General features: G+C 44.0%; 1 protein-coding gene across 2 annotated transcripts in view; it reads left to right on the plus strand.

The window, feature by feature from the left end:
- Positions 1-23,742, plus strand: part of LOC144134811 (cystatin-2-like) — a 97,958-nt gene that overhangs the window by 23,200 nt on the left and 51,016 nt on the right. The window contains exons 2-4 of one of the 2 annotated variants that reach the window (XM_077667643.1): positions 9,154-9,402; positions 12,432-12,539; positions 14,031-14,149. In XM_077667643.1, coding sequence (XP_077523769.1) covers positions 9,160-9,402; positions 12,432-12,539; positions 14,031-14,129 — 450 coding nt within the window. In that variant the 5' untranslated portion in view covers positions 9,154-9,159 and the 3' untranslated portion in view covers positions 14,130-14,149. Of the gene's footprint in view, positions 1-9,153; positions 9,403-12,431; positions 12,540-14,030; positions 14,150-23,742 lie in introns of those variants that run through there. The other variant, XM_077667645.1, reaches the window with a different exon arrangement.

Genomic DNA, 23,742 nt, shown 5'->3' on the forward strand with positions numbered 1-23,742 from the left:
GTCTATCCAATTAATCCTGTCCTCTGCCAGCTGCGACCATATTGTGCCTGCAAACTTCTTAATCTCATCCCTCCACCTAACTTTCTGCCGCCTTATGCTACGCTTGCCTTCTCTTGCAATTCACTCCGCTACCCTTAAAGACCAGCGGTGATTTTGCCTTCGTATTACACGCCCTGCTCAAGCTTATTTCTTCCTCTTGACTTCGACTGCGATGTCATTAAACAGTGCTTGTTCCCTCACCCTATTTGTCTGCTTCCGGTCTCTTAATGTTACACCTATTATCTGTCTTGTCATGATTCGCTGCGTTGTCCTTAACTTAAGCTGAACTCTTTTCGTCAGCCTCCATGTTTCTGCCCCGTAGCTGAGTATCAGCAATATACAGATGTTGTATACTTTTCTCTAGGGAGATGTTGGTAAACTGCCAATCCAGATCTAAGAGAACTTGCCCTATGCGCTCCACCAAATCCTTATCCTTCTTGTTTTTTTCCTTCTCATGATCCGCATCAGCGGTCACTGCCCGCCCTAAGTAGACGTATTTCTTTACGACTTCGAGCACCCCCCTACCAACTGTGAACTGCTGTTACTTTCCTAGATTGTTGAACATTATTTTTTTTTCTCCATGTAATTAATAGGCCCACCATTCTGCCCTGCCTGTCTAACTCGTTCATCGAGATTTTAAGTTCATCTCCTGAGTGACAGAGCAAGGCAATGTCATCAGTGAACCGCAGATAACTTAGGTATTCTTCATTAACTCTTATCCCACACTGTTGCCAATTGATGCCTCGGAATACCTCCTGTAAACAAGTGGTGAATAGCATTGGCGATATCTTGTCTACCTCTCTGACGCCCATAAATATTCGAATTTTACTCCTGATTTTACGGAGGGCTATGACACTGTGCTGTTTCTAAAGATTTCTTCCAGTATTTGGACATAAGGCTCTTTTACACCCTAATTCGGTAATGCCTGCATGACTGCTGAGGTTTCCACGGAGTGGAATGCTATCTCGTAATCAAAAAGAGCCATACATTGAGGTGGGTTATTGTCTGCGCATTTCTCTGCCACCTGATTGATAGTGTGAACATCATCACTTCCGAAATATACTTTGCGAAATAAAGCGTTCTCGATTCTCTTCTTATTAAAGTTCCTTATGTGGGCTACCTTGCGCTTTTTTATTAACGTCGGTAGGTCTGCTACTTCAATTTTGTCTTTTGGGATGGACATCCTCAATGCTATGCCGTTTCTTAATGAGATATTTCGTCGCCTTAGATAGCTTGCCGGTATCCTGTCGAACCATCCTACCTCCTGCTTCTACGGCGCACTGCGTAATGATTGCTGTGAGATTATCATTCATTGTGAACATTAGGATCGCCTTCCTCAGATAAAGCCGAATATATGTTCTGCAGCGTAATCCTGTATTCCTGTGCTTTCTCTCTTCTCTGTTTCTTCTGTTTCCTCTTCAAATGTAGGCTAATTCGAGACCTAACCATTCTTTCGTCGTTACAACGCACTTTTCCGACTACGCCTACATCCTGCACAGTGCCAGGGTGAGTGAATAGTAGGAAGTCTATTTCATTTTTAGTCTCACCAGTCGGTCTCTTTCAGGTCCAATTCCTGTTTCCTCACTTGCAGAAGAAGGCATGCATAATCGTTAAATTATTTCTATCTGCAACCTCTACTAATAACTCTCCCCTGCTATTCCTAGAACCTATACCATAGTCGCCTACCTCCTGGTCGCCAGCCTGCTTTTTGTCCATCTTCGCATTAATGTCGTCCTTCAGTGCAGTGTACTGTGATTTCTCTTTGTTCATTGCCGATTCCACGTCTTGATAGAAGTCTGAACACGTTTTTATAGAAGCTTTGAATGATCTGGTCATCATGGCTTGATGTAGGCGCGTAGGCGTGCACAACCTTCAGCTTGTGCCTCCTATTGAACCTAATTAATATAGCTGCCGCCCTTTCAATAATAACATAGAACTCCTCTACGTTGCCAGGCATATCCTTTTTGGAACGAATCCCTAAGCTATTTTTGGTCTATCCACTAATCCACGATAGCACAGTATGTACCCGTCCTTTAATACAGCATACGCCTCATCTGTCCTCCTAACTTCACTAAGCCCTATGACATCCCATTTAATGCCCGCTAGTTCCTGCAAGAACACCGGTAGTTTAGCCTCACTAGATAAGGTTCTAGTGTTTCACGGGCTCAGATTTCAATGCCGGCCTGTTTTTTGCTAGAGATTCCTACCACCTTCCGCTGGGTCACAGGTCTGACCGCCGCCTTGGTCAGTGCTCCGCAGCCACAGAGGACTGAGGGCCGAGAATTGATTGGTTTCTTAGTAGAAGGCTGTGACCAAATCCTACACCTGAGTGGCCAAATTTTGTTCCGGTGAAAGAGTGCGTTCTCGGTTCTGGTCACCGAGATCAGGCCGCATCTGAGGCCTGGTTATGCAATACCATCGAGACGCGCAGTCTCTTTTTTTCAACCCGGAGGAGAATTGCGCGGCGCCGGGATCCAAACCTCGGGTCTCTTGTACTCGAGGCGGACGCTCTACCTCTACGCCATCGCTGCTCCCTTGTACGACGAAGTAGGACTCCCCGTAATCTAAGAATTAAAAGCAGAGAATGGGTGATCCCGCACGTGTGGGCATGTAGGCAGAATCTAGCCGAAGTTATTCGCAAAGGAGACCCCAGACCATTGAATGGGCCCGCGAACGTTATCGCGTCATACCCTTAAACCGGAGCTTAAGAGTTCTCTAAGCTTCTTCACTGAAGTACTAGATTGCTCTGTGCGGCAAAAATGCCAAAGGAAATAAAAAGCGGCGAAGTCAGAACACTATTGTACTTTTCACAACCCCTTTTGTAGTACGCGTTCTTCAAGATACATTCAAAAATCAAAACTTAACCTGTCTTTTTTTTAACTGAACTGCGCTTATAGTGTAGCCGACTCCTGTGTTTGGTCATTTGAAATCATTCTCGGCGTGGTATCGTTCTTGCAAAAGTGTAGTTTTCTACCTCACGAATGAATCGCTTTCGCTGTTTATCCGCTATCAGGGTTTTACCAGCAGAGTATATATTTGCCTCTCGTTCACATATGGTCATTGCGCCGTCTTTACTCTATGGAAAACATGACACCTATTTTTGATATTGCTTTCAGTATGCATAAATAAGCCATGTAGGTCCAAAAGCATTCTTTCCTTCCTTTTTTTGCGTCAGATCGCCTATGTTCTTTTGTCTTTTTATGTGATGACGTGTGAAGTCTGAAACAGGTGGTAGCAGTGTGCAGTGCCTGGAGTACTACCGTGAGTTACTTGCCTTTGCGGTGTTTTTTTTTTTGCGTTAGATTAACTGCATAACACAACACATCCACAACGCTGAGAACAGCCATTTCAGTAGGCATCTGAGTACGGTTCAGCAACGCCTTACTTGTGCATGCTCAGATTTGTTAACGAAAGGATACATTTGCGGAGTAAAATTGTAAGTGCAAAGAAAAAAGCACTCAGCCTAAAATAATTATTTATTAGAAAATACATTGAATGCTACTATTTCTTGCGAGAGGACACTGATTTTAATCCAGTTATGCAGCCAAAAAGATGCTCAGCTTGTGTTATTTACAGCAAATCTGTATACCTCTACTCGGTAAAGAAATTTTCTTGTCGTCGTCATCGTCAACAAAAACACCAGACTAAAGAAAAACCACAAAACAAGCATCAAAACCTCATGATAGATTATAAGGCCCATGTGAACTATGGTAACACCGTCCGACGAGTTCCGGTAAACATTAGGTTTGCAGCTGATTCCAAATGTCGACGTCATTTGATGCCCTCGAGTGAAGGTCAAACCGCATAATGGTATGATAACAGCGGTAGTATAAGTGGCTAAAATAATAAAAAAGAAAAAAATCAAAAATTGGAGGACGCTTAAGCTGCGTCCTTAAGTGCAGGATGCGACAGCCCGTTGCAGCGTTGCCAAGTCCACGGAACGCTATCTTCCGATTGGCGCGATGCCTTGCCCGTTGAACAATTAAAGGAAAGGAAACATATCTCGGTGCACACCCGAACCACGCCGTAAGGCAAGGAAAATGAAAACAAAATTCGCTTTAAGCAAAGAAAATAGCGCCTGCCTCGTATATCGCGGTGGATACCCAAACCACGCCGCAAGGAAAGCAGTATTTTTGACGCGCGATGCCGAGAATGCAACTACGCGTTCGAGTAAACATTACGTTTTCAGCTCCTTCAAAAGCGGTTCACGTCATTCGAAGCCCCCGTGTGAAGTGCAAATCGCATTACATGTGATAACGGCGCCTGCCAACAATGCGAAGCACGTGCCTTCTTCCCGCGTGTGTTTTTTGGTAAAGATTACGGTGCGTTTTCGTGTCGTTGTCTTAAGCAGAAAACGCCTGACTAAAAATTGAATGCAAACAGCATAACTCCTTTGAAATCAGGCATATGTCTCTGGTTGTCTCTGGTTTCACTGTTTATAGAGCCACGTTTGTGAATTTTCAAGTGGCGTCGCAATGAGTAATTGGGTGTCGTTGACAGCTTCGCTGTCCGACCACCTTCACAGCGTTGATTGGAGCCACAATTTCTTTTTTTTCGCTATTGCGCAGTAAAATATCAAAGTTTCGTTGTGATATTTTCTACTTCGGCGGCACAATGCTCTAGGAACAAATCCATAAGCCAATTTGTTTAACCATAATGTGCCTTCCGTGCACTGGGAGAGTAGTGTATACAAGTATTTGAAAAACAATATTGCATGCATGCACACCACGATTCTTCTCTTTCCTATGAGATAAGAGAAAGCTAGCAGCCTTGGAAGTGAGGAAAAGTCCGGGAATTACATCATTTTTGCTTAAGTTTCTCATGTTAGAGATGGAAAGTAGTTTGATATATATTCTTCCAGCAAGTGCCACACAAACGTAGAATGGAACCCACTGCAAAAGGACAAGCAAGGAATCCCGCATGCTTTGTGTAGTGCTTTAGCAAGCAGTAGACGGTGCCGAATAACCGTTCCTCAAACTTCGAGAGTATGTGTGCCCATGTAGCACAAAGGAGGCTATGAAGTGAGGCCTCCTGCAGGTACAATGTGGGCACCCATGTGAGCCCACGAGGGACCAATGTGGGGTTTCCAACACGGTCGTCAGTGGGCCGCACATACTCCCCAATAGGTCCCACTTAGTGCCGATGCATGCAGCTCGTGTTAGGCTGTCATCATTCCGCGTGCGTTTCGTGATGTCAGTAGCCCACTTGCTCTCCATCGTTCCTCCGAAATTTCAAAGGGACTGATGCGACTTCAAAAGGGGCAAACCCAATTAGACCTTCACAGGGGGCCGATGTAGATTATTCAGGGACAGACCCATCCCGCAGGCCCCTGTTGCGCCCTCAAGCGATATTATAATGCACTAATTTTTTCAATGCCAGCTGACGTAAGGAAGCCACCGAATTTTTTTTTGCAAACCCAGGGGAAATGGGCATGAAGGCTGCCTATAATGAGCACGGGTTGCAATTTATGCAGGCAGCACATCTTATTCTTGGGCGCTGCGCGGACAGTCGATGTTTGTATACCGAATTATAATCAGGTTTGGCGAGCCTCAGGTAGTCCAGTGCATCTTGGCGAGTGGAACACAGTCAATCCTGAGCATGATCTGATTATTTTCCACAGTTTGGTTTAGTGCGTCAACTTGAAGAGTGCAATTTAAAGAAATCGAGTAAAAATGCTAAGAATTATATTAAAAATTATATATAAGAGTAAATTACAAATTCGCATAATACAAGTATGGGCATTGAACATGCATAACACGATGGAGCCACCTGAGTGGTTGAGCCCAGCAGTAGTAGATGTAAAACTGCTGGGACAATGATTTCCCGCATTTCTGCAACACTCGCCCAAAAGACGCCGACAAAAAACCGAAGTGGGCAGCTGGTGGGCGCGCCCTCTTAACAGCTCCGGCACGGATGATGTGAGACCCGAGCCGTTCCTGTAGAGAGCCCACATGTATGTTACACCTGCCATCAAGCACCTTAGAAGGAACAAATGTTGGGAGCATGTTTGGCGCGCCCTTTTTTCAGCCCCACCTTAGGCTATGGGCTATGAGGGATCCGCAGTGGTTTCGTGTGGGCAGCCGCATTTCGGCTTGAACAGGATTTTTAGCATAAACTAGCCCCCGAGCTGGCGCGGAAGCCACGTGGGTCCTGGACTAAGGACCCCTCCTTGAATTTGTAATAGGCTGGCTCCTAAAACTAGTCCCCACTCCCTCCTGTAAATAGTCGTGAATAAATGTTTTACACCACTACCGCACGTTTTACAGCCCTTCATGGCCTATGTGAGACCTATTGCGCGTTCGCTTCGGAGGCCCCATTTGAGCTAGCACAGGTTTTTTCAGCATAAAGCACACACTGACGTTGCATAAGCTGGCATGTACCCTACGAGGAACCGATTGTACAGCAGTTCAGCACACCTGTTTTCCAGCCCTTCCGCGGCTTGTGTGGGACCTATAGCCGGTTCGCGTCGTCAACCCCATTTGATCTAGCAGAAGTTATTTCAGCATAACGCCCACACTTGTGTTGCATCTACCCTCATATAACCTACAGGGTACAGATGTGGGCAGCAGTTGGGCACGCCCCTTTCTCAGCCACAGTCTATGGGGACCTACAGTGGTTTCGTGTGGGCAGCCCAATTTGGGCTAGCCGAGATTTTTCAGTAGAGTCCACATTGACGTTTCATCTGCCCTAAAGTACCCGACAAACGGCCGATGTGCGCTAGATGTACGAATTTGTCATCACGTACCCTAGCAAAACAGGTATGGCTCTCATGTAGAATCAACAGGGGCAAGTCGAATTTCAGGTGACGCACTTATATCCCTCAGGGCGCAGACGTAGGTGCTCTAGCCGTTGCCCCAGCTCCACTTGCTCATGTGGGAACCAGTAGGGCCCCCACTGTGTGCTACTTGGGCACTGAAGCAAGTGCATCTTAACCATAAATGCTCGAGAGAGTAGCATGGAACAGTAAAATCGGCAGTAGAACGTCGTATTTCCGTCATTGTCTGTAGGCGACTTTAGTAAGCATGGGTATTTTGTTACTTGCCGCAAGTTTCCTTTTCTTCAATTCTCGTACAATAGTACTACGCTACCTACCAAATAACACAAAGCCACCTTCGCCCTCAAAGAAGAACACCAAAACTACAAAAATTGAATCTCCCACCTTACATTGCACGATGATAAAATGTTTGTATCTTCGCTCTGTAATATAAAGAGTAGTTATCACCCCTTTTCTGCATTTATTTTTATCATATTTGTTCGAAACTCCTGTGGCGCAAATCGCCGACTACCTACACAAAATGTATTTCGTTGATAATAATTAGGGGTACTTACAAAACCACATAAGTGTGTTTTGCTATATTTCAACGAAAAAAGAATTGTGGCTCTGATGAGGAATATTATTCATTTATTTTTTATTCATTAGATACTGCCAACTGCCTCTTGCAGTCCAGGCAGGAGCGAGTGAGTACAAAGTCGGCACTGCAAATCAAAATAACAAAAACGCGACTTACAATAAACCATGATAAAAAATGCGTAAAAATACAGACTATTGCGTCGGTAAAGGCAGCTTACAAAAAATTACAAAAAGCGGACACTGACGTCAGCAAAAGAAGCAACGCGCCAGGGCAAAAAAAAAAAGAGGAAACTGGTGACTTTAAACCTAACGAGCTTCATTGCAAACATTGCACGGCAGGCACATAGGATTCGACCGAGGACATACAAGCGACTTATTTCGGTAGGGCTTTCCACTCTGCTATGGTTCAAGGGAAACACGAGAAGCGATAAGCGGTAGTTTTAGCCTGTGGCATCACAATTCTTTTGCTGTGCTTGCATCTGGTTTCTCTCGTTTTATTAAAATTAATGTACATGTCGGGATCCATTTGCGTTTGTTTATTAACGATGTTAAACAAAGTTTGTAAGCGATGCAGTCTGCGCCGAAATTCTAGCAATGGGAGGCCATACCGTGTTTTGAGACCAGTCATCGAGGCTCGTCTACTACAAATATTATAAATAAATCTAAGTGTTTCCTTTTGCACGCTTTCAATGCTGTTGACACCGGTCTTTGTGTGGGGATCCCACACAGCATCGGTATATTCAAGCAATTGTTCAATTGAAGAAGGTGTCGTATTTGCTTCGTACTTGTTTCAAGAATGCCTGCTTTGGGCGCACAGATTTAGCATTTCATGCCTGACGAGATGCCATGTTAAGGTGTAATGTGGCGAGGTGGAAAGCGGAGAAGTAAATTTTGAACATACTCTTAGCCTTTTGACCATTTATACTCTTGATTTAAAAGTGTTAAATGAAACCAATGAATCCCCAATCAGTTGCACAGACAAGCATTCAGGAGTGAAACATCATCGAGTCGTCGCGTACAGTGCATTCCTAGTGACGAAGCAAAAACTACTTGTGTTTAGCGGCGCTGTGCGCTATTTACTGTCTGTATCTTGGTGAACTAAGTTAGTGGATCAGAGCATTTCTTGCCGAAGGGCACAAGGCTTCCGAACGCCGTGATAGTAATAGGGCTTCTTAAAATCAAACCTTTTACAGAATATTTACGTGCATAAATTATTTGGGATGCTTCACAGGATATCATGCCTGCATACCTCAGCACCGCTAGAAATTATGTGGTGTTCTATGGTATCAAGTTTCGGATACCTTCTGGTTAGCGTAAGAGCCAGTGCTGTCGGCAGTTTGAAATCCTTCATCACAATAGTCCAACAGGCCCAAGGATTGAAACTGGCCTGAAAGGCCCCACGCCTCCAGACTGTGCAGCTTTTTGTTTCTGTCAATTCGACGCTTCGAACAGAAGTGCGAGCTATTCAAGGAGACCCATGTGTACCGGACGATGCTAATCTGGAGTTACAAATAGGCCGTGCTAATTTACACCAAAGGACTAAGCTTCGACGCGCTCCGTGAGGCTTTGAAACGATGCTTAAGCAATTTGGGGCCACTACGTAATAAGTAAAATGGGGCATAGTTGCGAGGTGCAAAGCTCAGCGGTTTCTGTCTGCAAGGACCTTCCAGAGTTCACTGTAAGGAATGTATAAAGATGTAGAAAGCAGACGATTGTCATTAGAGCATTGTCAATTTCCTAATTTTCAACTCGGGCTCATGCAGGGCGACATGGAACGAAACAACGCTCACGGCACTTTCCGGATGTCGGCCTTCTTGCTGCTTGTGCTGCTCCTTTGGGACACAAGACCATGCTGGGCACAGTTCGGTGGTGGACCGCAGATAGGAGGGTGGCAGGAAGAAGACATCAAAAACCCTTTTTACGCATTACTGGCTCACTGGGCAGAAGACCGGTCTGCGGAACCGGGTAGAACTCAATACACACTGACTGCAATGATTTCCGCTGCTGCTCAGGTAATACGAATATTAGACAATTCTTTGCACGCAAACCACAACTGCCATGAAACCAATACCATGTGTCTGAGCTAAATGTAACAAACCTTTTAATAAATACCGATTGTCCTAGCCGCGTGAGACAAACTCAAGGTTGTTTAGAGTCGCGTTCTCTAGTCTCCAGTATTTTTCGTTCTGCAAAGTTAATTAACTAGTTGAAAATAACTAGCTAACTCTGTAATTATTGCCTTGAGGAGCAAAGTGTCAATGGCAAAATTGTTGGTCACTTTGAAAAACAGTTGACTAAAACGTTTGCGCAAACGTGAAGTAGATTTGTTCAGCGATCTGAAACCCTAACTAGCCCAATAAAGAGACCATCCACGTAACAGAGGTTCTATTTAAACTTCTCGAGACATGTCTTAGAGAAAAAAATTCATTTTTACTGAAGTGCTCTGCCCGATGAGCGTTTGCGCGCACATTGGGGCAGAGATGCGTCCCTGCAACTGGTCACGTGATAGCTTTATGTAAGGCCAATAAATAAAGCTATGTAAATCAAACCCTTGATGGAAACAGTGTTGCTAGCGGTTTTTCAGAGAATCTAACACTTTTACATTGACAGTTTGTTCCTCAAGTCAATAATTAAAAGTTATCTAATTAGAGTTATACAATTATTTACTTTCAAGAACGAAAAATACTGCTAACTAGGCCACGCGACTCCGAACAAACCTCAGTTTCTTCCACAGGGCAAGACAATTCGCATCTTTAAAAGCTTAGTTAAATTTAGCTGGGATACCTTCTATATCACTCTGTGGTGTGATGCCGCGGCGGTACTAACTTCTTTTCTAACGCAGCGTGAATGACTTAGTGGCGTGGTAGGAATAAAAGGCGTAAGCAAGCTCCCAAAATTTGTTTGCAGTGATGTAAAAGCTACATGTGATAACAAGAACCAGGTAATAGAATTCCTAACGTTGTGTGTGCATTGAACCGCCTGTAAATTAAATGGCTTCGTAATTATAAAAGCCTTGTGCTATCATTATTGCCAAAGTAACGAAATAAAAGGCACGAAAAAACTTTCTGAATTACAAGAATGCACTTCTTTTCACCCGCCGCGGTGGCTCAGTGGTTAGGGCGCTCGGCTACTGATCCGGAGTACCCGGGTCCGAACCCGACCGCCGCTGCTGCGTTTCGATGGAGGCGAATAGCTAAGGCGCCCTTGTGCTTTGCGATGTCAGTGCACGTTAAAGATCCCCAGGTGGCCGAAATTATTCCGGAGCCCTCCACTACGGCACCTCATTCTTCCTTTCTTCTTTCACTCCCTCCTTTGTCCCTTCTCTTACGGCGCGGCTCAGGTGTCCGCCGATATGTGACAAATATTGCGTCATTTCCTTTCGCCAATAACCTATTTTCAGTTTCATTTCTTTTTATAAATTTCTTTTCCTTGCGCGCTCATTTTCTTCCCTGACTCCTCGGACATATACCCCACCGGGATAGGGTACCCCGTTAATACTAGACACCTGTCCTCTAAGGACAGGGTATTTTTTTCAGAGTATTTTGTGCCTTTTCTCGGTTTGAGTGCGCGCGATGTGGTCTTGATATCACGTGTTTCGTCACTGTGTTCAGACCACTAAGCATGGTACGTCTCCATGGCGCGTTTCAATTACGTCGTGCTTAAAATCACAGGCTTCGCGCGAATCAGCGTAGTGCAGTGTTACAGTGACGTTAACGGCACCGACGCCACACCGCCAGGAAATGTGCCGTGCACCGCTTTGACTGTAAAACAGCACTCATATCGTTACAGCCTACATGTACACGAAGCTACGCACAGCACATAGTACATATTTCACAAGCATGTAGGAGCTTGCGCTTCCCGCATTAGATAGGCTAGCTCTGAAGCTCAAGGACGACGGCAATATAATCGGTGAATATGGAGATAGCTCAGTAATGGAATAAATAGCTTTCTGTGCAATCGCCAGTAAGGAGGACAAAAAGACTTAGAAACTATGGTGCCTAAAGAACGTTTCACATTTGCTTTTCTGAGAGAAGCCATCTTACCACTGGACTGTGCCCGAAGCGTTCTCAGTGGCGTACTTCAAGGAGGAATCTACTGCGAATGCGCAGCTCAGTCCAAAACGCACTTGTGCTCAATCAAGCTCTGAGAAGCGAAAACTTCTATTGGAGGCAAAAGAGCGCGGCGCGGAACGAGTCGCTTCTTTCAGTGCACTTGTCCAGGCTTGGCAGCCTTTTGTTTAAGCTGCTGGCTTCTTGATAGCGTGGTTACTGATTCCTGAGTGTGATATGCATGTTTCACTTTACGACCAGGAAAATGTCACATGTATTGCCGGCACCATGAAGGTGACTCATGTGATAAGAAGCATTATTTGCATGCAAATATTTTACACCTTTCGAAACATATTGTCTGTGAGGCTGCCTTTATCGCGTTAAAATTAAGTACTGAACTGTTGTCTTCCGGAATATTTTTCGTGTAAATGGGCGCTGCTAACACTCTTTCCTTCTTCATTTGAAAGATGTACGAAACTATTGTCACGTGGAATACCGCACCACTGAGAATCACCTTCAGAGAGCGGATTACCCTTATGTTCGCATCTGTCAGCCGAGAATGCCAACAAGAAATCCCGCGCTAGTCTAATTTATTAAGCTCTCTCTCCATACCGCGGACGCAGCAAACATTGAACGTCTAAGGTTTACGCGAGTTCCTAACACTAAGAACAATTGTATTTTTATCAATAGCCAGACACTTATTTGGTCATTTAGTGCAATAAAGAAATATAAGACAAGCATAAACATAACTAGAGCTATTCACTGGAGAAAAGGGGGCGGTGAAACACGTGTGTACATATCTAGGACACAGTACCGCCCATGTAAGTTTTACATCATGATTTTATTTGATTGAGAAATCAATTGCCTGCTTTCGATTGGCTCCAATCTTGCAATCGACATCCGGTATCACCGCAAAAAAAAAATTAATGAATTTAGTTCGTCTTCGCTACTTGCTCTCAATATTGACGGTCTTTTCTTTCTCCACGTATCAGCTCGTGGAAGGCGGCATGAACTACAGAATAACGTACGTCAGAACGCCAACTAATTGCAACTATGGTGAGGACCCGAGCAGTGGCAATTGTCGCTTCGTTCCCAGAAAGGTAACGAAAAAAATGTTTTCTGCATCAATCGTTCCTGCGCTTGAATACAAATAGCCAGGGACTTCATCTTTCGTTCATGGTACTGAGGCACTGCTATTTTTTTAACTTTATGAGGCAAAAACGACAAAAAGAAGTTTATTATTCACGTCAACAGTTTTTGATAGAAAAAAGGTCCTAAATGAAAACAGTTGCACATTCAGAACGCTATGCTAAAACAGATTTTAAACACGTGTTTCAGTATCTGAGAGTGTGCTATTCTTGGTCGCACTGACATTACCTAACCGACACAACACGCAGAAGAATATGAGAACACTAGTTCTCGTTCCTGCCGGTTATCCCAGCTTTAGACCTAAGGTTTGAGAATTAGCGGGCGGGGATACTTTGTCCTCCAGTCAAACTCTTTTTTAAGAAGTTTTCCAAAAGCTGCCAAGTATACATCAGTAAGTTAGTGCGCACTTCAGAATGAGAAGGGTAAAGGGTTATACACTTACAGCTTGAACACAGGAGCGCCATGGCGGCACCCTTCGGAATGCCAGTGCGTCTGTTGCATTTGTGCATCAAAGCGAAGTAGCAGACGGTGTCAGACGACAAGAAGCACGAGGTTTGGGTCCTTCTAAATCTGTGCCACTTTGCTTCGATGCGTGGAAATGTGAGACGCGTTCTCTATACAAAGAGCGCAGCCGTAACGCTGCGTGTTCAAGGTGGGAGTGGACACCCTAATCATTTCTTCATCATTTATTAAACATGTGCATAAAAGAACAGTGCTGGACTACAGGGGCTAAACAATGCATAAAGCGCAATGAAATTGCTCAGTTTGAAATTCAGCGTTTATTTATAACTGCGATAAAAAACCGGAACCAAAGCATCTATTCCATGACTCAAAAACATACATGCCAGTAATGCGGTCATGGCGCGAAAAACGACAAGACCGTGATGCTAGAGAATGTAGCATAGCAAGGCTAATGTGTTTCATAATTGAAAGTGCGACAATCGCTTTCCAAAGCCTCTAAGATGTGCAATACTTTTTTCGCGGTATCACACCCACAATGGCGTTTGTCTCGATAAGAAGAATGTCTGAACCTACATTATCTCCAGGTTTGTGACAAGAGAAAAATTTAACAAAAAACTGTAGATAAACATGATTGCTGTTTCATGGCAGTCTACGAATTATTTTTCTCCCTTTTAGCTATTGCCCAACATTATGAAACCACTAAGCAAAGTAAACAGTCTATCCAGAAGCAAGCGTAAAAACCACGCAAGACCTTGATACTCTGGCAAAATGTTTCCCGGCGCACACCTTTCCTCGCCACATTATTTTGCAAACATGCTCAATCTTGGAGCAAAAACAAACATCTGGTAATATAAATTCTCGTCAGCAAAGCGCAGTAAATTCATCTTAAGTATTTGTTTTGAATTATAAGCAGAACGAATGCTTTCTTACCAAGACAAATTTATGCGCCTATCCTAATTTATCATTCCTTTTTTTTTCAGGGGACTGAGGATTGCATGGTCGTAATCTTCACCACTCGCAATTATGCTCAAAAGCGTTTGATTTTACACAAGTGTATGCCTCAAGGCAGTGTAGCATAAGACGTTGATTGCAATTGATGGCACGAATTGCTTTTTTTTCCCCGAAATGGTCAATAAAGCTCCTTAAAAATTGCTACCGAATGAATTCCAAAATTTTAACAGCGTATAATTTTCATGAAATTAATAAACCTGCTTCTGAATGGAAGAAGAAAGCAACTCCGACAGATGCGTATCCTTAGTAATAGGATTGGTTGATTTTTAAACGCATTGTTGTAGCATAAAGCGCGAAAAATACAACTAAACGGACAGATTATTGTCTTTATGTGTGTATATTAAACTAAGGCATGTAAACATACTTGCACCCCCGCGACTAGATAATGACGGCAATTGAAAACTATTAATTTATACTTTTTGCAATCGCCTAGAATATCACCGAGCGTTCATCTCATTGGTTGGTTAGTAGTCTTCAACATGAAGGAGATCGCCATAAAAAGCACTCAAAACAAATGAACATCATTTTTTTTCGCCCTGCCATAAAATAAACACTCGCAGCCGCTTACACAGCTCTCAAGGGCATGTAGCTTGTCTTGTCAAAAGGGCCTGCTTCCATCCGCTGCATTATTTTCTAAATATCCCACGCATTTTAATGCAGCACTACGGACGTGCAATCAGAATTCCGTATCCCTGTTTCTTCATGTATATCAAGCCTTTCCCGAGCGCCTCCATTGCAAGAAATAATGAAGCATTCGCAAGCGATTATGCAACTCCAACACACTCTGAACGCCTACACGCGTCGCTTCTACGCTACAAACCTTTATTGCACTTTTCCACATTCTTCACTGCACCCCGTACCTGGTGCTCCTGTGTTCATCCTTGCAACGTGAAGGTCCACTGCTGCATTTACGAGCGCCCCACAAGCGCACTAGCGTGATGCTGGCCACAGCTATATCGTTTTTAGTCGACGCCTTCGCGGTCTTCACGAGCATACGCGGCACAGAATGCGCAGAATAAAGATGATGAAAATGCCGAAATCTAAAGCACAGCTTGAGAGCCTGCAAAATAAAAAAAGCGGAGTATGAGGCTGCGGCGATGGATGACGACGGCGTTCCAAACGATTGCTTTTTTTGATGTTCTTCAAAAGCGATCACTCAGCCTTGAGTCAATATACTTCTATGGCTTTAGGCAGCAGGAATACTTTAATGAGGCTCTCTGACGGGCTAGTTGGTAAATATTCATTTTTTATTGGCTGTGCGCTAAAAATACTTTCACAGGAAAAAAGGGGTACAGACGACAGAAAAGATGCGCAACTTTCAATTTTATTGACGGCAAAAGAACCCTTAATGCAGCTCGCCTCTTTATATCAGCGGATATATAATTGCGCCTTGGTTATTTTGTCGTCATTAAAGTTAAAACTTGCGCTTCTTTCCTGTCGTTCCTACCCCCTTTTTCTAGCGAACGCCTTTTCAGCGCACAGCCTACCAAAAAGGAATACTTTACTCTCCTTCCTCGTCTGCCAATGGGGGAAGCTAGTCTTCAAATCTGCGTTTTTACATCAAGACATTGTAACACATCCCTACTGTACTCAGGTTCTTTGAGACGTTTTGCGCTTTCCCATCGACTTCTGTGTACCAAAACATCTTCAGATTTCACTAGATTGGATGGTAACATGCAGGCCAGAATGCAAGACAAACTTATAAAAAACTGAAATTACATCGCAACTGACCAACATGTGAAGATAGTCAGGATGAACCTGCCCTGGCTTCCCTGATTTCTGGAGGACGTCTGCAGCTTGGCACCCTGTAATAATGTGGAAGGGTGATGTGAATCATTCTTAAAAAATCGAGGAAGACTGAAATGATGCAGATGCCGACATTGAACCTAGTTATTGCATCTACGCGGGCTGACATTATCCGTGAAGGTGATGCTCGCCATCCTTTTAACTATCTGTAGAATTTAGCTCCAGGCTTGTTCCCTGAAAGGCAACCTTGCGTCTTGGGGCTACAAGGTGGATCATATAGTTTATGTCTGTCATGTGGTGCTTCTTTGTCCGATGATGCCGGTGCAGCCAGTGATAGCAGCGCCACCCTGCAGCGGCTCCAGCGCCACCCTTCCGCGTTGTGAAGTTGATCGGAGCCGCATTTTCGCCGTGGAGGACGCCTTTTTGAGCCCGCTTTCTTTCGTATTGTTTTTATTATGTTCTTTAGAACTCATAACATTTTATTTCAACTGATAACTTATAGCATTGCTTACGAAGCTTTCAGGTGAGCGTTTCCTGGGACCTTTCCTTACACACTGGTTGCATAGTTGGCCATTATTTTCAAGCTTTAAGCTCAAAATAACCGTCCTGATACGTCACCTAACACACCTCCTAGGGTTTGTTACTCCATTTATGCAAGCCTGCATGACATGATTCACTCACCGTGGCAAGAAAAAGGGTTTCAAGCCTTGCGGCTGTGCAGGCTGCAGTCGGCGATTAGGTTGCCTCGGTGCGCACTATGGTAACGGACTCTACTCAGGACTGTATAGTTTGCAATGCGGACAAAAGTAGGAGCTTTCCTGTATCTATGGGTAACGCCCTCAGGAGCATTTCATGAATGGTAGACAGCTACAGGGTGCGGCTGGAGCCTAACTAGAACCTCACAAATCAGAGCAGTTGCTGCTGCCGCACTGAAAGATCAAGCCACGGCTTCTCGCACTGCACATGTTGCAGTTGCGCGTGCATCCCAACCGGGATTGAAACAGCAGCTGCGTGCTGACACTGAGTCTTCTGTGGACACGTCCGCAGAGAAAACGTCTGTCCCTCGCATTATTGCTGAAAATACACTGGAACTCTAGAGTAGCGGGTTGGGGTGACTCCGAAATAGTTACACAGCATCGTACATTATCCTCATTTTCACCACAGCCTGACTATACGCCCACAGCAGGGCAAAGGCCTCTCCCACGTCACTCCAATTAACCCTATCGTTTGCCAACCGCGGACACCATATCCCCGCTAACTTCTTAATCTTATCCACCCACCCAACTTTGTGCCGCCCCCTGCAACTTTTCTCTTCACTTGGAATTCACTCCCTTGCCCTTACGGACCAGCGGTTATCTTCTTTTTGCGTTACATGCTCACCCACGTCCATTTTCTCCTCTTTATTTCTACTAGGGTGTCTTTGACCCTCTTTTGATCTTACACCCATTCTGCCCGCTCCCGGTCTGCACATGTGGCACTTAAGATTTTTCTTTCCATAGCTCGCTGCGTTGTCCTTAACTTGAGCTGAACCCTTTACATAAGTCGCCACGTTTTTGCTCCATAGGTGAGCTGCGGTAAGACACAGCTGTTGCATAATTTTCTTTTGAGGGATATTGGTAAACTGCTATTCATGATCTGAGAGAACCTGTAATATCCGCTCCATCGAATTCTTATTCTTTTAGTTATTTCCCTCTCATGATCTGGATCAGCGGCCACTACCAACCCTCAGTAAGCCTGTTCCCTTACTACTTCCAGCCCCTCGCAACCAATTGTGGACAACCGTTCTCTTGCGAGGCTGTTGAACATCACATTGGTTTTCCGTATGATAATCTTGAGACCCACCGTTGTGCTCTGTCTAGCTCATTGATAATGTTTTGCAGTTCATTTCCTGAGTGACATAGCAAGACAATATCACCAGCCAATCGCATATTAGCTTGGTGTTCTCGATAACTTTTATCCCCAGCTATTCGCTATCTATGCCTCTCAACATCTCCTGTCAACAGTCAGTGAATAGCACTCGCGAGATCATGTGTCCCTGCCAGACATCCTTCCTTGTTTTAATTTTATAACCTTATGAAGGACTATGGTAGCTGTGTTGTCGTTATATATCTTCCAGAATTTTCACATAAGGCTCTTCGACATCATCATTCCGCAATGCCAACATGACTTCTCAGATTTGCGCTAAGTCAAACGATTTCTCGTAATCAATGAAGGCTACATGTAGGGTTCGTTATATTGTGTGCATTTCTCTCCAGCCTGTTTGATAGTGTGAATATGATCTATTTCCTTCATCCTTCAGTGGAAGCCAAATGCGTGAGCGGGTTGACCGTTGAAGAGCCCGAAATTCAGCGCTGCGTTTAACAGCTTGGCGAGTACCCAAAACGTGGCCCGTTTTCCGCGAGTATGGTGTGAATGGAGTGCGTCACAAAAAATTGGGTTTTCTTAATGTTCTAAAGATGATGTCCCGGCCGGGCATAAAGCTCGCCGTAAAATATCCAAAACGACAACATTACGACGCTCGAGCTCAACAAGGAAGGGCGGTGCCTCTAAGGAAGTCTTCCCGATAGCTCTTTGTCTAACGATTCTGATGAATGGTCTGATCGTTATTGGTACATCAAGGCGCAGGAAGAGAAAATAAACTTCTCAGCCCTGAATGCATGTGAACTCCATGCAAAAAGAAATCAGGTGCTAAAGCACCGGCTGCTTTGGGGCTCTGCGCTTGACCTTGGATGACGGAAGTCGCTCTGTAGCCTTTTCTGGAGAATAAAAAGTTTGATTTCTCTCATTCAGTGGGTCTTTGGGTGATTTGTCTTGTATTTTTGAATAAAATATCGAATTTCCTGAACTGGCAAAACGTGGCACTATATCAAACTTTACGCTTTCAATGATCGTGCTAAGCTGGTAGTTCTTTAAACAATTGGGTAGTCCGCTTTTTGATGTCTCCTTCTTGAAGTCTCCTTTTTGACGATTTATTGCGTTCGTAATCCAATTGAACGTACTGAACCAAACCGAGGCAGTGATAGAGGCTCTACATTTCTGTTATGTATGATTGAAAATGCAGTGCTACTAGGCAGTGACCAGTTAGTCCCGACCTACGGTTTCTACATAAGGTATTCATAAAAATTTTCATGTCCTTGCTGAGCGGATCTACTTGGGCTCTCCTAAACCGACGTCCACTACATCGAGCAGTTCCTTTCTCCGATGACTGCTTGGCTATTGCATATATTGGTGGAGGTATGGAGCTTAAGTTCAGTCCGGATGGAATCATCCGAAGCCTAATACTCCACTAATTGACGATATGTCTTTTAAAGCAATCATTAATATAGCTTTCGAGTCTTGCTTCTCGCAGGAACATGCCTTTCTATGTAGCTTGAGAAATTTCAACGCCGAGGCACAGAGTATTGCCACTGAAATCAATCACATAACAACCTGCTTTATACGCGCCGAATAGAACCAGTTGCAGAAGAGCATTTCCAGCCTTCATTACCATAATATAAAGCTCCTGGCTCGTTCTCGAAGGAAATCTTTGGAGTCAAGTTCTGGCTTCAAACGTTCGACGCGGAACACTAGACGGGTGCCCGTGTTTGGACACGCAACAATTGCTTCTTCCACTATGAGCAACGGACTCTCCAAGCCTTGTCTAACGGGCGCCTTCATGTGGATCCCAAGCAAATACCACCACTTTGTTGGGTAGCGGCTTGGTCACAGCAGGAATTTCAACATGTAATAATTCGAGAAATAGTTTACGTTTCTGTTTGCCGCTGCGTCCCACGCGATGGTAACTGATGATGTAGAGCGTTTCGACTACCATGTGAGGCCCCCTCCCGAAGGCGTCCTATGCCTTGTGAGAATAAATAAGCCACTGAAGGCAACGTATTTAATTATTGCTAACTGTTATAATTGACTGCGTTGCTCTTTTTGGCTATGGTGACACTTGTACGGTAGGCATAGTTGCATTTATTGGCGAGAATATTGCCTTAAAAAACCTTTCCGCCAGTCATTTGATGCTAATGACGTCCTTATCCAGGAGGGCGGACTCGCGCCTTTGTGAAAGGAATGGCTATATAGCGTACACATCATGGTCGCCGCAAAGAATCGTTTTTTACGCACGAATTTTTTCGTTCGAAATTGGCTTGCAACAACGATATCTGCGTTTTGTTCCTTGCCGCTTTACCTTCAACTGAATAATAGAGCACTCAACACAGGACGGGCGTTGACTACCGACACTTCATATTTCTTAAAACAGCAGAAAACGCACCAGTTACTTTTCACCGCGTGACATGGTTGGTCAAAAGTTAGACGATCGTTATCAAGCAATCTCGAGAAGAAAAAGAAAAATAACTGTGATGGATCTGCTCATTGATCACAAAGGATAGCCGAAGTAAAATAGAACCAAAGCTTGTGAGCTCGACTTCGAACTGAGAAAAAAAAGTCATGAATGATAACAGCAAAACTGCAACAGCAATCTAAAAGGAGAAAGCAAATTAAGGCCCCATGTTAAAGATTACAAAATAATTGCAGTTTTAGAGGTTGGTAGGCAACCCTTAGGGCACACGAAACCGCACGATGGTTAATCATGTGCATTAAACCTCAGCAATGCCAAGGGTTGCGACCAAAATGAAGCCTAAAAGCAGTAAAGAGTGAAAGTAACGAACATGGTAGATGGCAAAGGTGTCGTCAGTACGCTAAAAGAAAAATGGTCGACCGCCGGCCAACAATTACCACAGGAAAAAAGCCGTACATACCTACAACCTGGGACCCCAAAGGCATCATAATACGCTAAAGAGAATCTATCGCCTAAGAGCTAACAAATAAAATACAAACAGAATTCATAACATTTAAAATACAACGATGGAGAGACGGAGCGTTTGTTGATGTGAAAGAAAGAGAAGTTGGCCGGAAAAATAAATATCTGGCCTGCTACTACTCTGCGCTGGGGAAGAGGAAGAGAAGGAAAAAATTGGTCGCGATGGGGGATGATGACGACCATTGCACCCGACCATTGCAATCAATGCTAACAGAATGACGGTCTCTGATCTGAGATAAAAAAAATTTTGGAGACAGCGAAGATCCGATGATAAAAAGTATGTCATTCTAAGTTCTTTCCTTTAACACTCAAAGAATGCATGCACAAGCATCCCGTCAATCTTTCTACAAGAGAAAGCGAAGTCTTTCTTCGGCGTCGCTCGACTTTTGCATTTCAACCGTCTGCACCTTTTGAACTTTAATCGTTTTCATTGTTTTTGCGGTGGTCTTTCATGGATGTTGGGAGAACAATTTTTTTTTATTGACACTTCTTTTCGCGGCTAAAGTTTTTTAATTACTTAATAATTTTACTTGTCTCCAGCTAACTCTACTTTCGCACCCTTTTTGCAGCGTATCATAATTGTTACCTTCACGTTTGGTTCTTTTAGGTTCCTATTCGGTCATCGCGCTTAGCGTCGTTGATGTTAAAGGTAGATGCACATGCAAGGTTTGAACTTTATCGTGGTTTCTTTTTCGTCAGAGTTTCTTATCCAGCTCTAAGACATTTTTTTTCGTCAAATTTTCCATGCCGTCACCGTTTACTCATCGTTTTTTTTTCATTGTTGTTGCAACTTCTTCTCAACAGTTTCAAGTTGAGCTCACGTGCTTTGGTAGTTTTCAACTCAGCTCTGCTGTATGGTCTATGGGCACGTGGGTCACAGTTATTTTCCGTCTACTATTGGCTGATAGCTTTATAAATATTGTCGCTGCCCCGGTGGCTCAGTGGCTATGGTGCTCGGCTGCTGACCCGAAAGACGCGCATTCGATCCCGGCCGCGGCGGTCGAGTTTCGATTGAGGCGAAATTCTAGAGGCCCGTGTACTGTGCGATGTCAGTGCACGTTAAAGAACCGCAGGTGGTCGAAATTATTCCTCAGCCCTTCACTATGGCGTCCCTCATAGCCTGAGTTGCTTTGGGACGTCAAAACTCCATAAACTAAACTAAACTAAATATCGTCGAGCGATTAAAGGCGGGCTTTGCAGCTGTTGATTGGCCTACCGTATCACGTGTTCCAGTATCACTACTATGTATCATGCTGGCTTATAAAACAATAAAGAGTTGGTAGTCAACGCCGGTCGTGCATTGTGTGTTTTCTCTGGTCCTCTTTCCTTCGAGCTGGATTAACCTATTACTTTAGTGAACTAACTAGCCAAGACCAAAATCCTGATAACCTTTTAGAGCTTTCAGAGAGCATGACCGCTCTCTTTTCTGTCATAGTATTCTCTTCGTAAGCAATACGCGGGAACCCGCAGATCTATGTTGTGCTCTGTATGCCATTGACAAGGTATACTTTTAAGGACGCCTGTCCGTGAGAGCCTTTCAGGGGATTTATAAAGACATTTAAGCCCCTCTTGAGCTTTCATCTTAAATCAGGCTGCATGTCGGAGGTTGCCCTCACCCGTTCTCAAACCTGACGTTTTATCGATATCAAGAAGTGCTAACAATGAAAAATTTCAGTACGTGGAGGTCTATATCCATCGAATGCCATCGAATGCAGACTATATACTTTTGGGAAAACTTTTGCCAAATCAGCTGCACTTTGCACTGCCGACTCTCATTGAGCCCCACCAGACAGTGGCCTCAGGAGCCGTTACATTAGAAGAAACCAACACAATGCCTGAGCAGCTTGTAATCTTACAGGTATTTTTGGGAGCAACTGACAATGTTTCTCACTGACCATCGTCAGATTTTGAACGCGCGAACGTTGCTTCTGTTGTCTTCAAGGAGATAAGTGTTTTCGTGAATAACTGCTCTACCCGCTTGATTATAACCTACATATATATAGAAGTTGGGCGAGGTCTTTGATTGTAGGATGACAGGAACAACGTGCTTCATTTACGCAGTACAATACCAGGACTCCGATCGCTTCCAGGATGAAAGAAAATTCGAACTATAATTGCATTAACGCGGTGCATGAATTTCGCTGGAAAATATTGCACGAATCAACTAGCGAAATATGGTAATCTGCCAACGATAACAATTCTTCTATACCTAGTATCAGTACCTTGCGAGAAACGAATATAGGGAAGGCAGCCTTGTAGCCACATTTGGAGGAGAAAATACAGTGGTAGTTGTTTTTGCATTTTAATGTCTCTTTCGAGGGAGTGTTATGGATGTTGCTTTTTAGGTCACAATTCAAAATATGCTGTGAAAGCTCATAAGTTACTAAAGTCAGTTGAAATGTAGCTGATTGCGCACTTGGAAATCTTGGTGTCGACTCTGCAGAGAACTATGCATCTTTTGGTGCGTTAGTGGCACGTGTAACGCTGATTGATGTGCAGATAAAATACTGCAGGGTTTTAGGTGATCTATAAATTGCGCAACAAAGGAGAAAATGTGCTTCTCCGCAAATGCTTCCTATCAAATCAGTACTCGGGTAGGATGGCAGTGCTCGTGCTTTCACAGGCATATTTGCATTATCTAGGTTCTTAGCAATTTTGCGCTTTCTGCCTTTGCGCCCCTTCATGATGTGGATTTTTAATGGTTGATAAAAGCGGTGATGCTCCTGCATGTTTGTTGCCATGAACTAAACATGGCAGAATCTCAGTGTAATTTTTGATCCCTACTCACTTCTGCACTCTTCGAATTCCACAATCAAATCGGTTAGATCAGCCTCATCGAGGAATTTGGCCATATTCATGTGCCCTTTACAAGTATTTGAGATGAAAATGTTTTAAAGTTCCATCTTTCTGCATGCATTGCGGGTGCGTATTTTCAGAAAAGGGCCTGATCGATACCTGGTGTTCCGTCCTAGTATTCTAGGAGGAATAGTGTCGCCAAGTTTGGTGTTTGCGATGGCACAAAGTAAGTATGTCAAAGTGTGACATTTGAAAGATGATCAACACCATACATAGCAATAGCAAATCTGGACAAAAGCATTTTTGAGAGGGAAGGCGCTTACGATCGTAAT

The sequence above is a fragment of the Amblyomma americanum genome, chromosome 5 (genome assembly GCF_052857255.1).
Source record: "Amblyomma americanum isolate KBUSLIRL-KWMA chromosome 5, ASM5285725v1, whole genome shotgun sequence".
Lineage (NCBI taxonomy): Eukaryota > Metazoa > Arthropoda > Arachnida > Ixodida > Ixodidae > Amblyomma > Amblyomma americanum.